The sequence below is a fragment of the Lepidochelys kempii genome, chromosome 10 (assembly GCF_965140265.1).
Source record: "Lepidochelys kempii isolate rLepKem1 chromosome 10, rLepKem1.hap2, whole genome shotgun sequence".
NCBI lineage: Eukaryota > Metazoa > Chordata > Testudines > Cheloniidae > Lepidochelys > Lepidochelys kempii.
Window position 1 is genome coordinate 9415421 of NC_133265.1, and position 15588 is coordinate 9431008.

The 15588-nt window shown below is 48.2% G+C and overlaps 1 protein-coding gene across 2 annotated transcripts in view; it reads left to right on the forward strand.

Moving 5' to 3' along the window:
• RNF216 (ring finger protein 216) overlaps nucleotides 1-14746 on the forward strand; it is a 120740-nt gene extending 105994 nt beyond the window's left edge. For both annotated transcript variants that reach the window (XM_073361904.1, XM_073361905.1), the window contains 2 exons: nucleotides 4953-5022; nucleotides 8454-14746. In XM_073361904.1, coding sequence (XP_073218005.1) covers nucleotides 4953-5022; nucleotides 8454-8773 — 390 coding nt within the window. In that variant the 3' untranslated portion in view covers nucleotides 8774-14746. The remainder of the gene's footprint in view (nucleotides 1-4952; nucleotides 5023-8453) is intronic.
• Nucleotides 14747-15588: the final 842 nt, after the last annotated feature.

Consider the following 15588-nt stretch of genomic DNA (forward strand, 5'->3'; position numbering starts at 1 on the left):
GTGTTAACTTTTCCTCCACAAGAATGTCCTAAAGTCTCTCTTATTGCTCACACATTGCATCAGTTTTTGTGCCTCAGTGTTCCAGCTGGTATGCACTTTTCTTAACTACTGATAGTAATTAAACCCTATTAAGCACTTGCCAAAGTTTTAATGCAGGGTTTGATTTTAAGTGGGAAAGTGTGTTTTATTGGCTTTTTTTTTGTACGCTTACATTTGTAGACATCGCTCTTCTCGAAGGTGGGTGGAAAATGGTTCTAGGCTGTGGCTTTGCAGTGCACAAAATGTGGAATTAATTATAAATATTCCTGAAAATTGGATTTCACAATGGAAAAGTTGACTGCTTCATTGCTGCCTGACTGCATCAGAATTCAGCGGCTAACTTGTTAAGCAGTGTCGTTTTCTGGGAGCATATTAAACCTGAGCTCTATGACCTGCACTTGACTGCCTTTGGGTTTCTGCATTGATCTTCAGACGTTACTTTTGATCTATAAAACCCTAGGTGGGCTGGGGCCTGCCTACCTACCTAAGAGATTCCATCTTTCCCTGTGCTATGTTGCCACAGTTGTGGTCAGCTGAGGCATCTGAACAGAAGCCCCCTCAATATAAGAGAGGGTGTGGCTGGCAGAGTGTTCTTCATTAGGGCCTCAAGCTTCTGGAACTCACTTCTTCCCCCTGGTCTGTAACAGTCAGAGTTTTAGTCTCCAGGGTGTGCTGTAAGGCCTATCTTTTCTCTCTGGCTCCTGAGGAAGTGGGTTGTAGAGAGAGCTGCTGTGGGACCCTGGGGATTGTGTGCGAGATTATGTATCTGTTGATGTATCCGCTTCAGACGTCATCCATGGAATTGAGCTACTGTGACAAGTGTGTCTGCAGAATCCACAATGTACACAGAAATTATACAAGTCAGCAGGGCTTTGGGATTGTCACTGAGTGACACAAAAAGCATTCTCTTTGCTCAGGAGGTAGGAATCTCCTAAAGATGAATCTTTCCTTGCTGAGTGGTGGTAAAACCGCATCATGTACATCGGCGGTTCTCAACCAGGGGTCTGTGAGCTCTTTCAAGAGGGCCGCAGGGCCCCGTGGCTGAAACCCAGAGATCCCCGGCACCCACTGCAGGGTTGAAGCTGGGAGGCGTGGGGCTGAAGCCCTGATCCCTGGCACCCCCTGTGAGGCAGAAACCCTGAGTCCATGGGAAGAGTTGGGGACATGGAGGGCATTGGCGCCCTTTTCTCCTCTCCCCCTCCTCCCCCCCGCCCCAAACTGCAGCACAAGAATATGGCAGTCCCTGGGGCAGCCCCATCTCCTCTCCCCAGCCAGGTCGGAGATAGGAAGCCGGAGCCGGGCAGTGCGGGGCAACTGGTGCTCTGGCTGGTGCCATGGAGCAGGCAGCGGCAGCGTTCCCTCCTCTCCTGCTGGTGCCCCGGGTTGAAGCTGCTCCTTCAGCTCCCAGCCCCCTTTGCTCCCGCAGAGGCAGCTGGTAAGAGCTGCCTGGGTGGGGGGGACCTGGCTTCATGGCTGGCAACCACTCTGGGAACAGGGACCGCAGGGGAGCCCTGCCAGCACACAGCCCCTAATACCCCTCTCCCTGCACCCTGAGCTACCCCCTGCCCGCACACGGCCCCACCTACCCTGCTGCCCGCACACAGCCCCTCGCCACCCCCTCGCTGCACCCTGAGCTACCCCCTGCCCGCAGACAGCCCCTCGCCACCCCCTCGCTGCACCCTGAGCTACCCCCTGCTCTCACACAGCCCCACTGACCCTGCTGCCCGCACACAGCCCCTTGCCACCCCCTCGCTGCACCCTGAGCTACCACTGCCCTCACACAGCCCCTCGCCACTCCCTCCCTCAGCCCACAGCCACCCCCTGTGTGCATACAGCCCCAGCTACCCCTTCCTTACACCTTGAGCTACCCCTCCTGCCTGCACACAGCCCCTAGCTATCCCCTCCCTGCACCCTAAGCTGGTTTCAAACTTTTTGAGCTAAGCCCCCCACCTTTGAGTTATATTTTTGGTTGCCCCCTGCCCCCCCTCCCCCCTTCCAAACTCAGACTGGCTGGGTGGCCTGCTGAGGTGAGTCAGGGGGTGGAGGTAGTGTTCCCTCCCTGGACCCAACCATGCGGAGGTGGCTTGAGCCCCACTGGCCCCTGCCCACCCCCACCACCGCAATGGAAGTCAAACTATGTCTATGTCCGAGCCCCCCCCCCCCCCCCGCCACCTGCTGGGCCCTGGAGTTTTTATAGCATGTTGAGGGGGGCTTCAGAGAGGAAAAGGTTGAGAACCCCCGACGTACGTGGCAGGAGCAAGCTATTCCAGGGGGAGCACTCCATGGCTTTATCCCCAAACTCTTACGAGAGAGCTGGTATGCAGAAGAATGGCTCCTGGCTAGGGCCTAGCAATTGCATGTTGTTGGGGTGGGGGTGTTGCTTAGGATAAAACAAGCTGCAGGCTATACCCTTTCTGTGGAGGAGGAGGGCAGGGTAAGGTTAGCAGAAGTAGTGACCTGTTCCTTTATATACAGATTTTCAGATGCAGCTGGTCCAAGAAGTGGAAATACGGGGGTGGTGAAACTGCTATTTCAATAGTATTTTAAACCAGCTGAAAATGGAAAATACTGGTAGTCTGAGAATTCTAGGCCAGAGATGAAGATAAAAACTCAACACTGGATATGCCTCTGAACTCCGTTTGCCTCTTCCTAACTATATGCTGTGTTCTGTGACTCTCCCAGTCAGGGAAAATAGCAATCTGGAATCTGTAGTTTGGACTCAGAGGGTAATTAAAAGCTTGTGCATGATTTATGGTACGCTTATTCCATAAAATAGATGTACTTCAGCACTTTCATGGCAATATGTAGACTGTCCTTAACAATCCATGAAGAAGTGTTTCGGAAAGACTTAAATTTAACCACTGACTCAGAAGAATAATCAAAGACAGGGAAGGAATCCTGAAGAAAGCCATCAAGCCGATTAGGATAAGGTTTCCCAGAGACAATTAGGATATCTTCCCTCCCCCCCATGAACACACCCTGAAAAAGCTTAGCCACCAATACTGCCTGACACGTACTGGAGGACTAGCTCTGAATCAGGAATCTGGCAAAACTTACAATCACTTTTATATGTGCACACTCATAACATCTTTCACAGGAGTGTCCCAGAGCACTTTCCAAAATACAAGATATTTTCCACATTAAAAAATTGCAAGAAGAAATGTATGGGTTTTGCAGTAATGGAAATAAGATGGATAGAATTAACTAGAGCCATACATATTGTGAGCAATGTACTGTTTAAATTCCCCATATATCCAGCTGCACTCTCCAACAGTTGAATAGAACATAACTTTTATTTCTTACACAAATGACCCCCAAGTGCTTCTGACTAATGCAGATATTCTGTGTCCTGCAATAGTTCCCACGCCTTAGGTTTTAGAAACTATCGCTGAGGAAAGAGGTGCTGGTCAGAATGCTTATTTCCTGCTCTTCTCAAAATATGACAGGGCGTCAGTGTTTCATCTCGGTAGCCTCCAATGGCTGGCAGAAAGTAACCTTAATGTAACATTGCAAAGAATGGTTAAGAGACTCACGGCCATAAATACAAACATAGGTTCTACAACCAAACATCCCAAATGTTCTTTTGTTAGGCACAAATAGGAAGCCATCTCACTGGCCCTTTGATGACATGATCTGATTTGCCTTGACAGTTCTTGCTTGCCGTTCTGTAATGGAAAAGCCATTATCAGAGTGATATGGAGCAGGCAGAACTGGATAGTTGATATCAAAAGAAACAAACAAAATGATTCCTGGCTTTCACACTAAAATTAGAATGATTTGTATTAAGTTTAATGATATCAACTTGATTGGGATCATCTGGGTATCAGAATCAGTTCCCCTCACTTAGGCACTTTTCTCATCTATCTGGGTACTTACGGCCCCCATCACTTCACCTCCCTCGAGGGCCACTCATACAGACCTTTGTAAAGTGTTTTGATCATTTTACGAAAAGGGCCATCTATCTAAATGCCAGCTATTAGCCACCACAACTGTCTAAATGTATAGGATTCACAAGGCTATCGCAAATCCAGGAGGTGCAGAAGGGTAATGCAAGTGATTCAGGAGGAGGCTGAAGAGGAGGAAAAAGAAGTGAAGAAGTTATTGGAGGACCCAGGGTGTACATGCTTGCTGGATGTGGAGGGATCTTTCAGTCCCGAGTTTGATCTCACAAACCCTTTTATATTAGAGGAATAAGATGGGTGAGGTAATCTCTCCTATTGGACCAACTTCTGTTGGTGAAAGAGACACGCTTCTGAGCTACACAGAGCTCTTCTTCAGACCATCTTGTCTCTCTAATATCCTGGAACCAACACAGTTACAACAATACTGCAAATCCCTTTATATAATATAACTGAACATTCTTACTGTAACTTCTAGATGGCTTTAAAAAACACGCTAGAATTCATGTCCTCAGAATCCAAGATAAGATCTAAATGACTCATTAGTGCAGCATTCAGCTACTAGAGCCAGGATTTAAGTTGTGTTAATCCAGTTGTTGGGCCCACCACTCTGGAGCTGTTGTGGTAGCGTAAATATTTAATAGACTATTGCCATTTTAAAAGATTAATAGCACTCCAACAACTCTTCCGGACACGAGAGAGTGTTTCGCTGCTGCACTCTGGTTTGTCAAGCTGGTGAATTTTAACACTGATCCAGCTGAAAAGTAATCCGAGGGCTCTTAATTATTCTCCGTGGAGTAGGCTTGGATTCTGTACAGAATCGGTTCTGCAGTACTGCTATTGTTGATGATGCTATTCTGACAAAATGTAGAGTGGTTGCAAGAGGACCACTCTGCCAGTTTCACTTTTAACACTCACACAAAACTGCATTAGCCCTGGTCAGAATGCAGAGATCTGTTTGCAGCAGTAACTGGTTTATTAACCTGTTCGTTTGTTTATTTCCTTGTAATTTAGGAAGATGATGAGAAGATAATCCAGGAGATTCAGAAGGAGGCTGAAGAGGAGCAAAAGAAGAAAAATGGAGGTAGGTCATGTAATTGCCCTCATACAAAACTGAGGATCCAGGGTGGATTTTAGAGGCACCAGGAGAGAGCAAGCGCTTCTAAGCTGCTGGTGAGTCTCTGGTCCCTAGTTGCATCTTCAAAGGCCAGGCTCTTTGCAAATTCCCTTGTAATAACAGCACTCTAGTAAGTCTCATTTGGAGTATTGCTACAGAAGTTTGTTGGTTTCATATTGTACAAAAACTTCTGACTGCCTTAGCTGTGTCCATAGTAGGTAATGGCTCTGATCTGCCAGGCAGGAACTAGTTTGTTTTCTGGTCCTCTTGTCTTGTAGATATTGGGATTGCCTCAGAAGGGTGTGCTTTGTCTCTCAAGTGACCACTTTAGCTTAAGGAGTTTTCAGTTGTTTCTAAAGGAAATGTTTTCTGGTCCTTCGCCAAAAGGGGGGTGGCTACAATATATGACCCCAGAGGCCATCTCTGGCAATGCAAGGATGAAAAGCCTTGCACAGTGGTGGGAATGCTAGTAGAGACAGGGCATAGGGATCTTTGCTGGGGTGTCTTCTAGAGCTGAAGCCGTTAACCCTGGGGGTGGTCAGAAAAGGCCTAAATGACACTGGTTGAAAATTCCTGTGCCTCACTGTTGCTCCAGCTTGTGGGCTACTCAGGGCAGGAGACTATGCCACTCACCTGTTCTTGGACAGTGTGGGAGAGAAAACGGAGGCTCCTCCCGGCTCCAAGAGCTCCCCCTGAGGAAGAGGGAGAGGAAAGTCAGACTTCTCGGTCCAAAAATCTGTTGTCTTTTAACTAAATTATCTGAATTGTGACGGATTCTGGTCTTCGAAATTAAATGAAAACAAAGACAGGAAGCTGTGGAGGAAGTTCATAAGACCTAAATGAAGATGAATCAGGAACCAAATTGAGGGAAAGCCACAAAACTAGTCTCTCCCAACTAGGGCCTCCCCTTGTACTCCTCATTGTCCAAACCTAAAAGAGCGGGGCCTGGACAGTTCTGTGGGGTGAGGGATTCCCTGCACTGGAGCCAAGGGGGATTCTACCCATACAGGTGTGGTCTGGAAGGGGAGAGGAGTCCACAGTCCCGTGTATTTAGATATTCTATGAGTGCAGCTGGGAGGGGATTCTGGAAGAGCAGGAAACTCCTTAGGTATCTGACAGCTACAGATTCAAAACTAGTGTAATGCTGATGTGCCATGCTCTTCCCTGCAAAGCTCTGCTAGGCATGCCAGTGCTGCTCAGCACCTCTGAAAACCAGAGCAGTTCTCTGAGAATTGTTGCCATCCAGCAAAGGATGTAATTAGAAATCAGTGTTCTTCGCGGAGTATCTGTCTGTCGATCCCACTTTAGGGTTGCGTGTGCCTCATGCTTGCAAGACCAGAAATTTGAGGAGCAGTGTCAGCAGAGCTGCACATGTGCATTCCTTGTGCCTCCTCTTGCTCCCATATGAGGGCATACAGGGCGGGGTGGATACTACCCCTCTCCCATTTCCCTCTTACAGCCCTTGGCAGTGAGACAGAGCCTGGCAAGTGCCTGACCTGCTAGTTGGTAGCTTTGACTAAATTTTCTTTAAACCTGAACTATTCAGAACTTTTATTATCACCTTCATCCACTGTAATCTTATCGACGTGTCTGGACTACATATTGATGGCTAGACCCTCTGTACACCCACACATCTTCCACAGGGCTCCTTAGCATGGCAAACTTGAAATTGTAGGCTTCAAGTCCTGCCCATCCTATGATGGGCTACTCCAGGGTTTCTCAAACTTCATTTCACTGCAACCCACCTCTGACCCCCCCCCCCCAAAAAAATTTACTACATGACCCTGGGAAGGGGGACCGAAGACCGAGCCCCTCTACCCCAGGCAGAGGGAGTGGGGGGTAAAAGCCTGAGCCCTGCCCCCCTGGGGGGGGGGAAGCCAAAGTTTGAGAGCTTCAGCCCTGGGTGGTGGGACTCAGACTTCTGGCTTCAGATCCAGGCCCCAGCAAGTCTAACGCCAGCCCTGGTGATCCCATTAAAACGGGGTCGTGACCCACATTGGGGTCCCCACCCACAGTTTGCAAACTGCTGGATTCCTTTAAAAGATAGTCATGGTGAGCATACCTTCTGTCTAGAGTCACCATACCAGCAGATGCTCCCTGTGCCTTTCACTTTCCCCGAGGGTGTGTGAGCTGCATGGCTCAGACTCCAGCTTCTGGAACAATCCATGAAGGTCTCTTCAGACATGGGAGAGACTTGTCCACTAGCAAGATCTGAGAGACAAGCCAGAATCCCGCAGCAGACGGGCTATGCCCAAGACTGGCGGAGAGAAGATGACATCAAGAGAGGAACCAACACAGTTGCCTCCTGCACCCAAAACAGACGACAGCATCAAACAGCCACCAACACCTCTGACACTGAAGTCCGGCACCGGACTTGGTTTGAACTTGCAGGCAGAGACTCTAGGCAGAGCTTGGTGTCCTCGGATAAGGATAGACAACACAAAGCCTCTTGAGACAAATCCACAATCCTGAGCAGCTCAAGGCTCCCCCTTGTTAATAATTAGTATGTGTTGAAGTGTGGGGAAGGAAGGATTGGAAAGCCCCCTTAAACAGAAGGTCCTGCCCCTTTGCTGGATCAGAAAACAGGCCCTGAGTCAGTTTAAACTCAAGCGGTTTATTAAGAAGTCTTTTCTCTGTTGGTCTCTGGAGAATCCAATTTGAACCAGTATATGCGAACCTCTCCAGGTGGTGGCATATCTCTGGTGGTGTTACAACCTAAGTGAATTTGCATAATCACCCCCCACTGGTCCTAGCTCATGGAGGAGCTGTGCTCACCCTCCCCCATGGAATTGCATACCATCCCTGGCCCACAATGATACATAAACTTAATACTGTAAGATCTCCCTAAGATATTGCAGGAAATCGCACCCTCCATCCCTGCTATTCAGTCCTCCGAGCCCTTGCAGTTCAAAGCCAGTGCTACTGAGTTAGGGCTGTGGCCACTCCACCCTTTATGCCCTGGTGAAGAGGCCCAGGGTGCATGCCGAGCCCTGACAGAGAGTGCTACTCAAACGTCCATTCTCACGTGGCACATGGGCGCCAACCGTGGGATCAACGCCGACTAAATCTTGGAGAATCACAGTTACTGTAGGTCTGTAACCATTCTCTCTAGAGCCAGGGTTACTCCCTGCTACCATCAGAATTGACAGAGCTGGAAGCCTCTGCCCATAACCTCAGTGCTAGAAGGATAGAAGTGCTGCAAGCCGAGGATCCAAATGCAGTGGTAGAGCTGCACCTGTCCGCCCCATGCCTGCTTCTTGCTAGAGCTCCTAGTTGCTCCGTACATGAACAGCGCACGCTCCCGCAGCTGGAACTGAAGAACCTCCCTGTGAGCAGAGGAGGGAGTTTCTGCTCCGGCCTAGGGTGTTTCTAAAGTTCTGTTTTTAATTTCTTTGCAGAAAGCAGTTTCAAGAGGATCGGCCCTCCTGTGGAAAAGCCTGTGGAGAAAATCCAGAGAGTTGAAGTCATCCCAAGACCAGTCCCTCAGAACCTCCATCAGCCCCGAATGCCCCCTTATCCCTTCGTGCATCCACCCTTCCCACTGCCTCCTGTCCGCCCACTGTACAACAACATACCCCTGAACATCGGACCCATCCCTGCCCCATACGTGCCCCCACTGCCTAACATGCGGGTGAACTACGATTTCCCCCAGATCAATGTTCAGCTGGAGCACAACTTGCCTATGCACTTTGGTCCGCAGCCTCGGCATCGGTTCTGATCCAGTTCAAACAGCACTAGTAATGGAGTCTGCAAGGAGAAGCCACGCTGGCCCCACCACCACCCTCCCCTCTGTCCCCCATCATTTCAGCCTGCTGCAAGAGGTACAGATCTAGATTCCCCTCCCCCCATGCACAGTATTTAAGGCTTCTATGGTGGTTAAATCTTCGTAGTTCAACATTTGGTTCTCTCGAATCTTCTAACCGTGCTGCCCACCCTTTGGGCAGTAAGAGGGTGCATAGTTCAGGCCAGGGGAACTCTGAGGGTCTTTCTGTTTCACAAAGGCTGTTCAGTCAACCATTGAGAGGGAAGTGATGCTACATGGGAATGTAGCCATTCGGCCCACCCCTTGTGCCAAAAACTTACCTTCCTATCTGCAAAAGCAGTGCCCCTCTATTTAATGCAAAGGCTAGCTGGAAGGGAAGGTGATGTGGGGCAGCTTGAAATTATTCAGATGCTGGTAATAAGATTCAGCTGTGTCCTCCCCAGTATTATCCAGGCGTGAAGAAAAAGGGGTGAATCTGAGCATCAGGACTGATTATCCCTCGGAGAATAGTCCCAGGTTTTTACTGCAACCTGCGATTGCCCTGACAACAGGAGTCTGTACAAGCAAATCTACAACCATTTTGCTTAGCCCGGAAGCGCCTGTCATGGTGAGAGTCCAGTGCTAGGATGCAGAAGCCATCTGGCTGCAAAGTACCACTCATGCCACAGCACAGCAACTCAAAGAAAGAGGCTACAAACCACTTTGCAACCTGGCTTAGTATTGTAAGGCCACGACTTTCAGAAATGATGCTTGATTTGGAGTGTCTAACCTGAGACCACTTAAAGGGGGCATGATTTTTCAAAGGATGAGTAGCCAATACTGCCTGGAACACAGGGTCCTTTTCAGTGTCTCAAGTTGGGCACACATAATCACTAGTCATTTATGAAAATCTTGGTTGTAACAGTTGGTAGAAACATACAAATTGTTCAGAAGATAAACATGAAGGCCCGGATTCAGAGTTGCATAGGGGCTAAACTTCATGCCCCCCGGTGCAGTAACCGATTGTGTACATTTAGTGCTGTTGTGCATGCAAGCCTGGTAACTGTATACATACACTCTGCACATATCCAGCTCTGAAAATCTGGGCCCACGGCTTTCCGTGCATGTTTAGATCACTTTAAAATGGGCTGGAAACTGATCAGAGGTGCTGTCCTCGTTAGGGTACCGCTGCTCTGGATCTGGAGGCATACTTTCCGGTTGGTGTAGACGTACCTCCACTAGCGTGATGCCGCTAGTGTGCGAAAAATAGCAATGTAGCCGCAGCAGCATGAGCAACGGGCTGGGCGAGCTGCCCAAGCGCATATCTAGAGTCTCAGAGCAGCTCGCCCATCCTGCTGCTCATGCCACCGCAGCTACAGCACCTCAATCCGAGGCGATGCGGGTATGTCTAACCGAGCCGGAAATTACACCTCCGGTTCTAGTGTAGGCATACGTACTCTGAGCAGCAAAATACCCCTTTCGACACATTTAATAAGCTTCTGAAAAAAATCAGTTTAATCAACTTCAAACTGTAATACTGCTGAGCTTAGCAAAAGGGATGCTTAGGAGGACCAGTTTTCCTTTAAGAAGCAGTGTGGCAAACTCCTTCAGGCAATCGGGCTCACTCCTGCTTTACCTGTGACCTGAGTTGAGCAGGCTCTGGCTGGCTTGAACTGGGAGCCATGTTTGACTCTGGGGCAGTATTGTGGTTTGGCTGCAGACTGCATGTGAATAAGCCAAGTGAGGGATGAGGTAGACTAGAAGGATGGGGTGGAAGGCTTGAAGCTGCCTTGTGTCAAATGGGTACATTTTATGCTAGAGCTGCAGCTTTGCAGGCACAAGCCTTCCCCCTGCACCCTTGCTGTAGTGACTGGAAGGAAGAGAGTGGAAGATGAAACTATCAGAATATCCTTCCGCAACTGTGGTTGTCTAGTTAAAAAAAACCAACCAACCACTTCATCACACAGCTGTCTCCCAAACTGTTTGGTATTTGTTGTTGTTGCTGTTAGGAACCAGATCAAATTAATCTCCCCTCTTTTGATTTCCCTCCCTGGAAGTTAACACCCAAGATTTCTTTGCAGGTGTCTGCCTTGCCTCACTAATCTGTCCGATTTGCCCTCTCTGCAAGCAGCGTCTCTTTGGGCATTGAGCAGGCAGTGAACCAGGGTGCTGGGAAGTCTGCGACTGGCAGCTGCAGGAGGCACCAGGAGGAGGGCAAACAAGAGTGGCTGGCTGTGCTGTCATGGGCAGGGTGTACTCTCATAAGGAATATGGCAGCGAGCAATCCCTGGCTGGGCTGTGAGGAGGACATTGCTATCAGTAGTGGGATAGTCTCCCCGAGGACCTTGCACAGTGGATGTTTTCATCCTTTTTGGAGCTGATACAATTTCTCCACTCCCAGATGTTATGTATAGGCTGAGAGATGCCCTGTTAACTATTTGTTTCAGGTTGTAGAGTGCTGTTGCCAATGTAGAGTTGTTCACCACACCGTTAACTATTTGTTGACATTGCTGCTAAGACTTTTTAATTTAAAAAATAGTCTAGGGGACGTAGTGGCTTACCGAATGCTGCTCAGCTGTTTTTTATTCAGGTTTAAATCTGCACCTTATACTGAATGATCCCCTCAGTAGCCATGGGCAGCCATGTTGACAGACTGTGTTTGGGACGGGGATGGAGGGCAGATTGGATGTGCGCACTTCCTAGCCACTTTTGCAGTTTCTCAGTAGTTCGGTTGAAAGGGCTCCGCCATATGCCTTCCCCTCCGCACGGCGGCAGCTGTGTATGCAGAACGAGTCCTACCGCTTCGTACCCTGCTTCAAGAACGTGCCTGGAACGTGCTATCCCTCGTGCACAGAGCGGAGCTCCTGCTGTCCCTCTAGCTGGTCAGTGCCCGCACTGGAGATGGAGCTTAGCTTTGTGTCTTGTCTAATTGAATCGAGGAGTAGTGTCCCGGGCTGCCAGTCCACCTCGGCTCTTGCTGCGGAGGTGGTGCTCCGCATGCTATACTGTGACCTGTCTAGCCAATTAAGGAATAAGGCTAATGTATTTCAGAAGGAGTCTTTTCTTGTTTTCCTCGCTCAGCTGGGAGACTAGAGGCATGAAGTTGGGTCTTAAGGAAGTAGTTCAATCAGGGATCCAAGAGTGCCAAGGTAGGGTGAATTTTACCTTTGTCAGCTGGCCCTTCGTTTCATCCTGAGAGACATGAGCAGAAAAGCCCTGACCCCCTGTTACTGGTTTTACAAATTGTAAAGAAAAAAGGGGCCAAGTCCCTTGGGAGGGTTGTTTTTAAAAAAAGTAATAGAAACAAAGCAGCATGCACATGGGTACAGGGGAGCCCAGTTGGTGTCTCCTGTATGATGCTTCAGACATGTATTTCTAACAACTACATCTCTAAGCAGCATGGAGCATCTCCTGACCAAGGGCTGCTGCCTTTGCAGAATGCTCATCTCACGGACCTCCTCAGTCTGATAAGTTTATCTGGAATCTCATTGTGGGAGGGGAGGGCACCATAGCTGAAACAGCTTGTTGGCTTAGGAACTGGCTTCAGCTGACGTCCTAAAGAAAGTACTTCCCCTGGCAGGACGCCGGTGGTCACCTTAGCATGCTGGCAGTGGTGCTGGTACAGCTAATAGGAGTATTTGAGAAATAGGAGCATGGGAAATCTTGATCGCTGAGCTGGCTTTCCAAACCATGGCCGGGGCCTTCATCCAAAACAAACCTGGCCCACTGGAGTGAGTCTGCTGCCTCCTCGCCGCCATTCAAATACTTCCTAAATAAATCAATTGTTCTTTGAAAGCCTCAGATGAAGCAGGTACTAATTCTAATACCCAGTGCCTTTGGGGAGTCTGTGTCCTTCATTCTTCAAGTGTGTTGCACAGGGACTCTCGAATACTCTGCTTATCAAGCACAATTACTGTTCTTTCAAATCCAGTTAAATATCAATTGCTTTTCCCTACACTTCCCTTCCCCCCCATTCCTGCATGTGCAGTTACAGTAGAAGAGACTATTTGGGGATGGTTTCATAGCTGGAAGCACTCTCCAGTTAAAAATTTGAGGTTATGAATCTTTGGCCATATGTGCGCGTCTCTCTCCATATCTACAATAGACTCCTGTAGTGAACGTCTATCACCACAATAAAGAGCTGGAAACAACCAGACCCACCACTCACAACTGAGCCATATCTTTGAAGTGGGTGGTGGTACCAACTCTCTGTAATTTTTGTTAGGTTTAATTTTTGGGTGGAAAGATTCAATTTTATACGGTAGTTACTACGTTGTTTTTTTTTAGTTCCCCTCTGTCAGTCTGAGTTCAGCAAAACTGCTTGGACAGCATGAGTGTTGGGATTCTACTGTACTGTACCAATCACTCAAGCGAATTTCAGCCTCAGTGCTTGACCAATAGTATAGCAAATGCCTATCACCATGCAAAAATAGAAGTGGTGTGGCCACTTGCACACAGCCATATTGAAACCCTAGAATATAGACCATTAACAAAAATAATGGCCTGGCTCAAACTCCTGGCTTTTGTGTGTTTTTAAAATATATATAAAATATATATAAAGGCCTGTGCAGGGAAAGGCTGGAAATGGGAAGAGAGGCACTTGGCAAAGTAGCCAAGGAAGGTCTAGTGTCTGTACTTGACCAGTTTTTAGTCTTCTGTGTTAACGGTAAGCACTGGTTCCCACTACATGAGCAAACTTTGTACCCTCTGGATTTGATGGCGCACGGCAAGCCTCCTGACTTTCCCATCTTCACATCAAAGGAGGCAGGATCCCCCCTCGGTAGTGTTTGGGGACATTGTGGTGATGAGGAGCCTTCGCTGAGATGTTCCTGAAGCATGTGTATGCCTGATGTCTCTCCATGGGCGGTCCTAGCGCAGCCCTGCTGAAGAGAAGGAGAGAATTCTTTCTCCCATCACAATGGTGAAGGCCCGTTTTGTGTCTGCTAGGAGAGAAATCAGGGCCCATTGTATGAAACCAACATCAAGTCCTGTGGGCAGCTACAGGCAGTCCAGAGAGATCAGATCAGCTCTTCACACAGCATCGCCCCTGCATTTCACCTTTCGGTCCTTTCTGGGTCTGTGGTGGGGCTCCTGTCACAGAGAAAGCTCTGGACTAGGAATTGCCCTGCAGAGAAATGTGGGACCTCTCCTTCTCTGTCATCCTAACTGGCGAATTTAGAGCCCTCCATTGTCTTCTAGCAACAGTTGGGTTAATGGGGATGTTTCTCCGCTTAAAGAACAAACCATTTCCTGCACAATTAAAACCAGAAAATTCCATGTTTTGGACTTACCTGGTGTTTTTATGGGTACATCTCCCCTGCAAAATAAGACCCACCACAGCGAGTCTCAGAGCCTGGGTCAACTGACATGGGCTCTCGGGGCTCAGAATAGCAGTGTAACTGTTCGGGCATGGGCTGGAGGCTAGGATCTGAGACCCTCCTCCCTCACTGAGTTTCTGAGCCCAGGCTCCAGCCTGCGTCTACGCTGCTGTTTTGAGCCCCAGAGAGCCCCAGCTGAGTTGTGAAACTCGCTGCTGCAGGCTTTTTTTTTTTTTTTAAACAGTTTAGACATAACCTTTGCCCCCTTTAAAACCTCAATGTTCTTCAATGGGAGATGTCTTGTGGGCCCAGATCGATGTTATGACTGGTATTTTTTATGATTAATTGCAGTGTCCCATTTTACTTGCCTTAAAGGTGGAGAGAGAAATTTGGTATTTGCACATAGCAAAACATTATATTAAAAAAAAACAAAAAAAACCCAACCTTGTAAAAACAAATTGTGCATGTTCTGCAACTTTGTATAGCAATAGCTGAAAATGAATAGGTGGTTTATTAAAAAAAAATATTTTTCTTTACCCTCTGGTAGAAAACTGTTCTAATTCTGTGTGTAAAAAGTCCCTGTATAATATTGTAATTTGAATTTTTTGTAAATAAATTTTTGTGCACTCTGGCTTTCACTTCCGTGCTTTTCATTGCTCCATCAATGTCCATGAGAAGCTGGTTGGTTGGAGTTTGAGGATAATTATAGGCGACAGCTGGTAGAAAGCAGAGACCAACCATAATTCTCGTACCAGGTTTCAGTCAGAATGGTTAAAAACTGTTTTGCTGAAAGTTAGTCAGCAAAACATTCGAGCCTCCTGTAAAAGCTTGATGTGTTCCAAAAGCCTAAAAGGAAAACGAGAACGGGATATAAAATGGCTTCCATTCTCTCATTGCTGTGTGAAGCAGGACTAATCCTGTAAAGTAGTCCTTTAAAAGCACTGCATGAACATGTGTACACACACTCTAGCCCAGGGGTTCTCAAACTTTTGTACTGGTGACCCCTTTCACATAGCAAGCCTCTGAGTGAGACACCCCCCCCTTATAAATTAAAAACACTTTATATATTTAACACCATTATAAATGCTGGAGGTGAAGCGGGGTTTGGGGTGGAGGCTGGCTGCTCACGACCCCCCCATGCAATAACCTCACAACCCCCTGAGGGGTCCTGACCCCCAGTGTGAGAACCCCCGCTCTAGCCTATCTGGATTTTCAGGGCCATATTCACCTGTATGCTCTGGCTGCTTTGTGGTGTGAATGTTTAAAATAGAAATAGGAAATGAAAGAGGAAATGTCCATACTGGCAGCCTAGCAACGGACTGGGACAGGAAGAGTGGGGAGACGGTTGGAGGCAGGGGACTGTGGGAGACTTAGAATCATAGAATATCAGGGTTGGAAGGGACCCCTGAAGGTCATCTATTCCAACCCCCTGCTCGAAGCAGGACCAATTCCCAGTTAAATCATCCCAGCCAG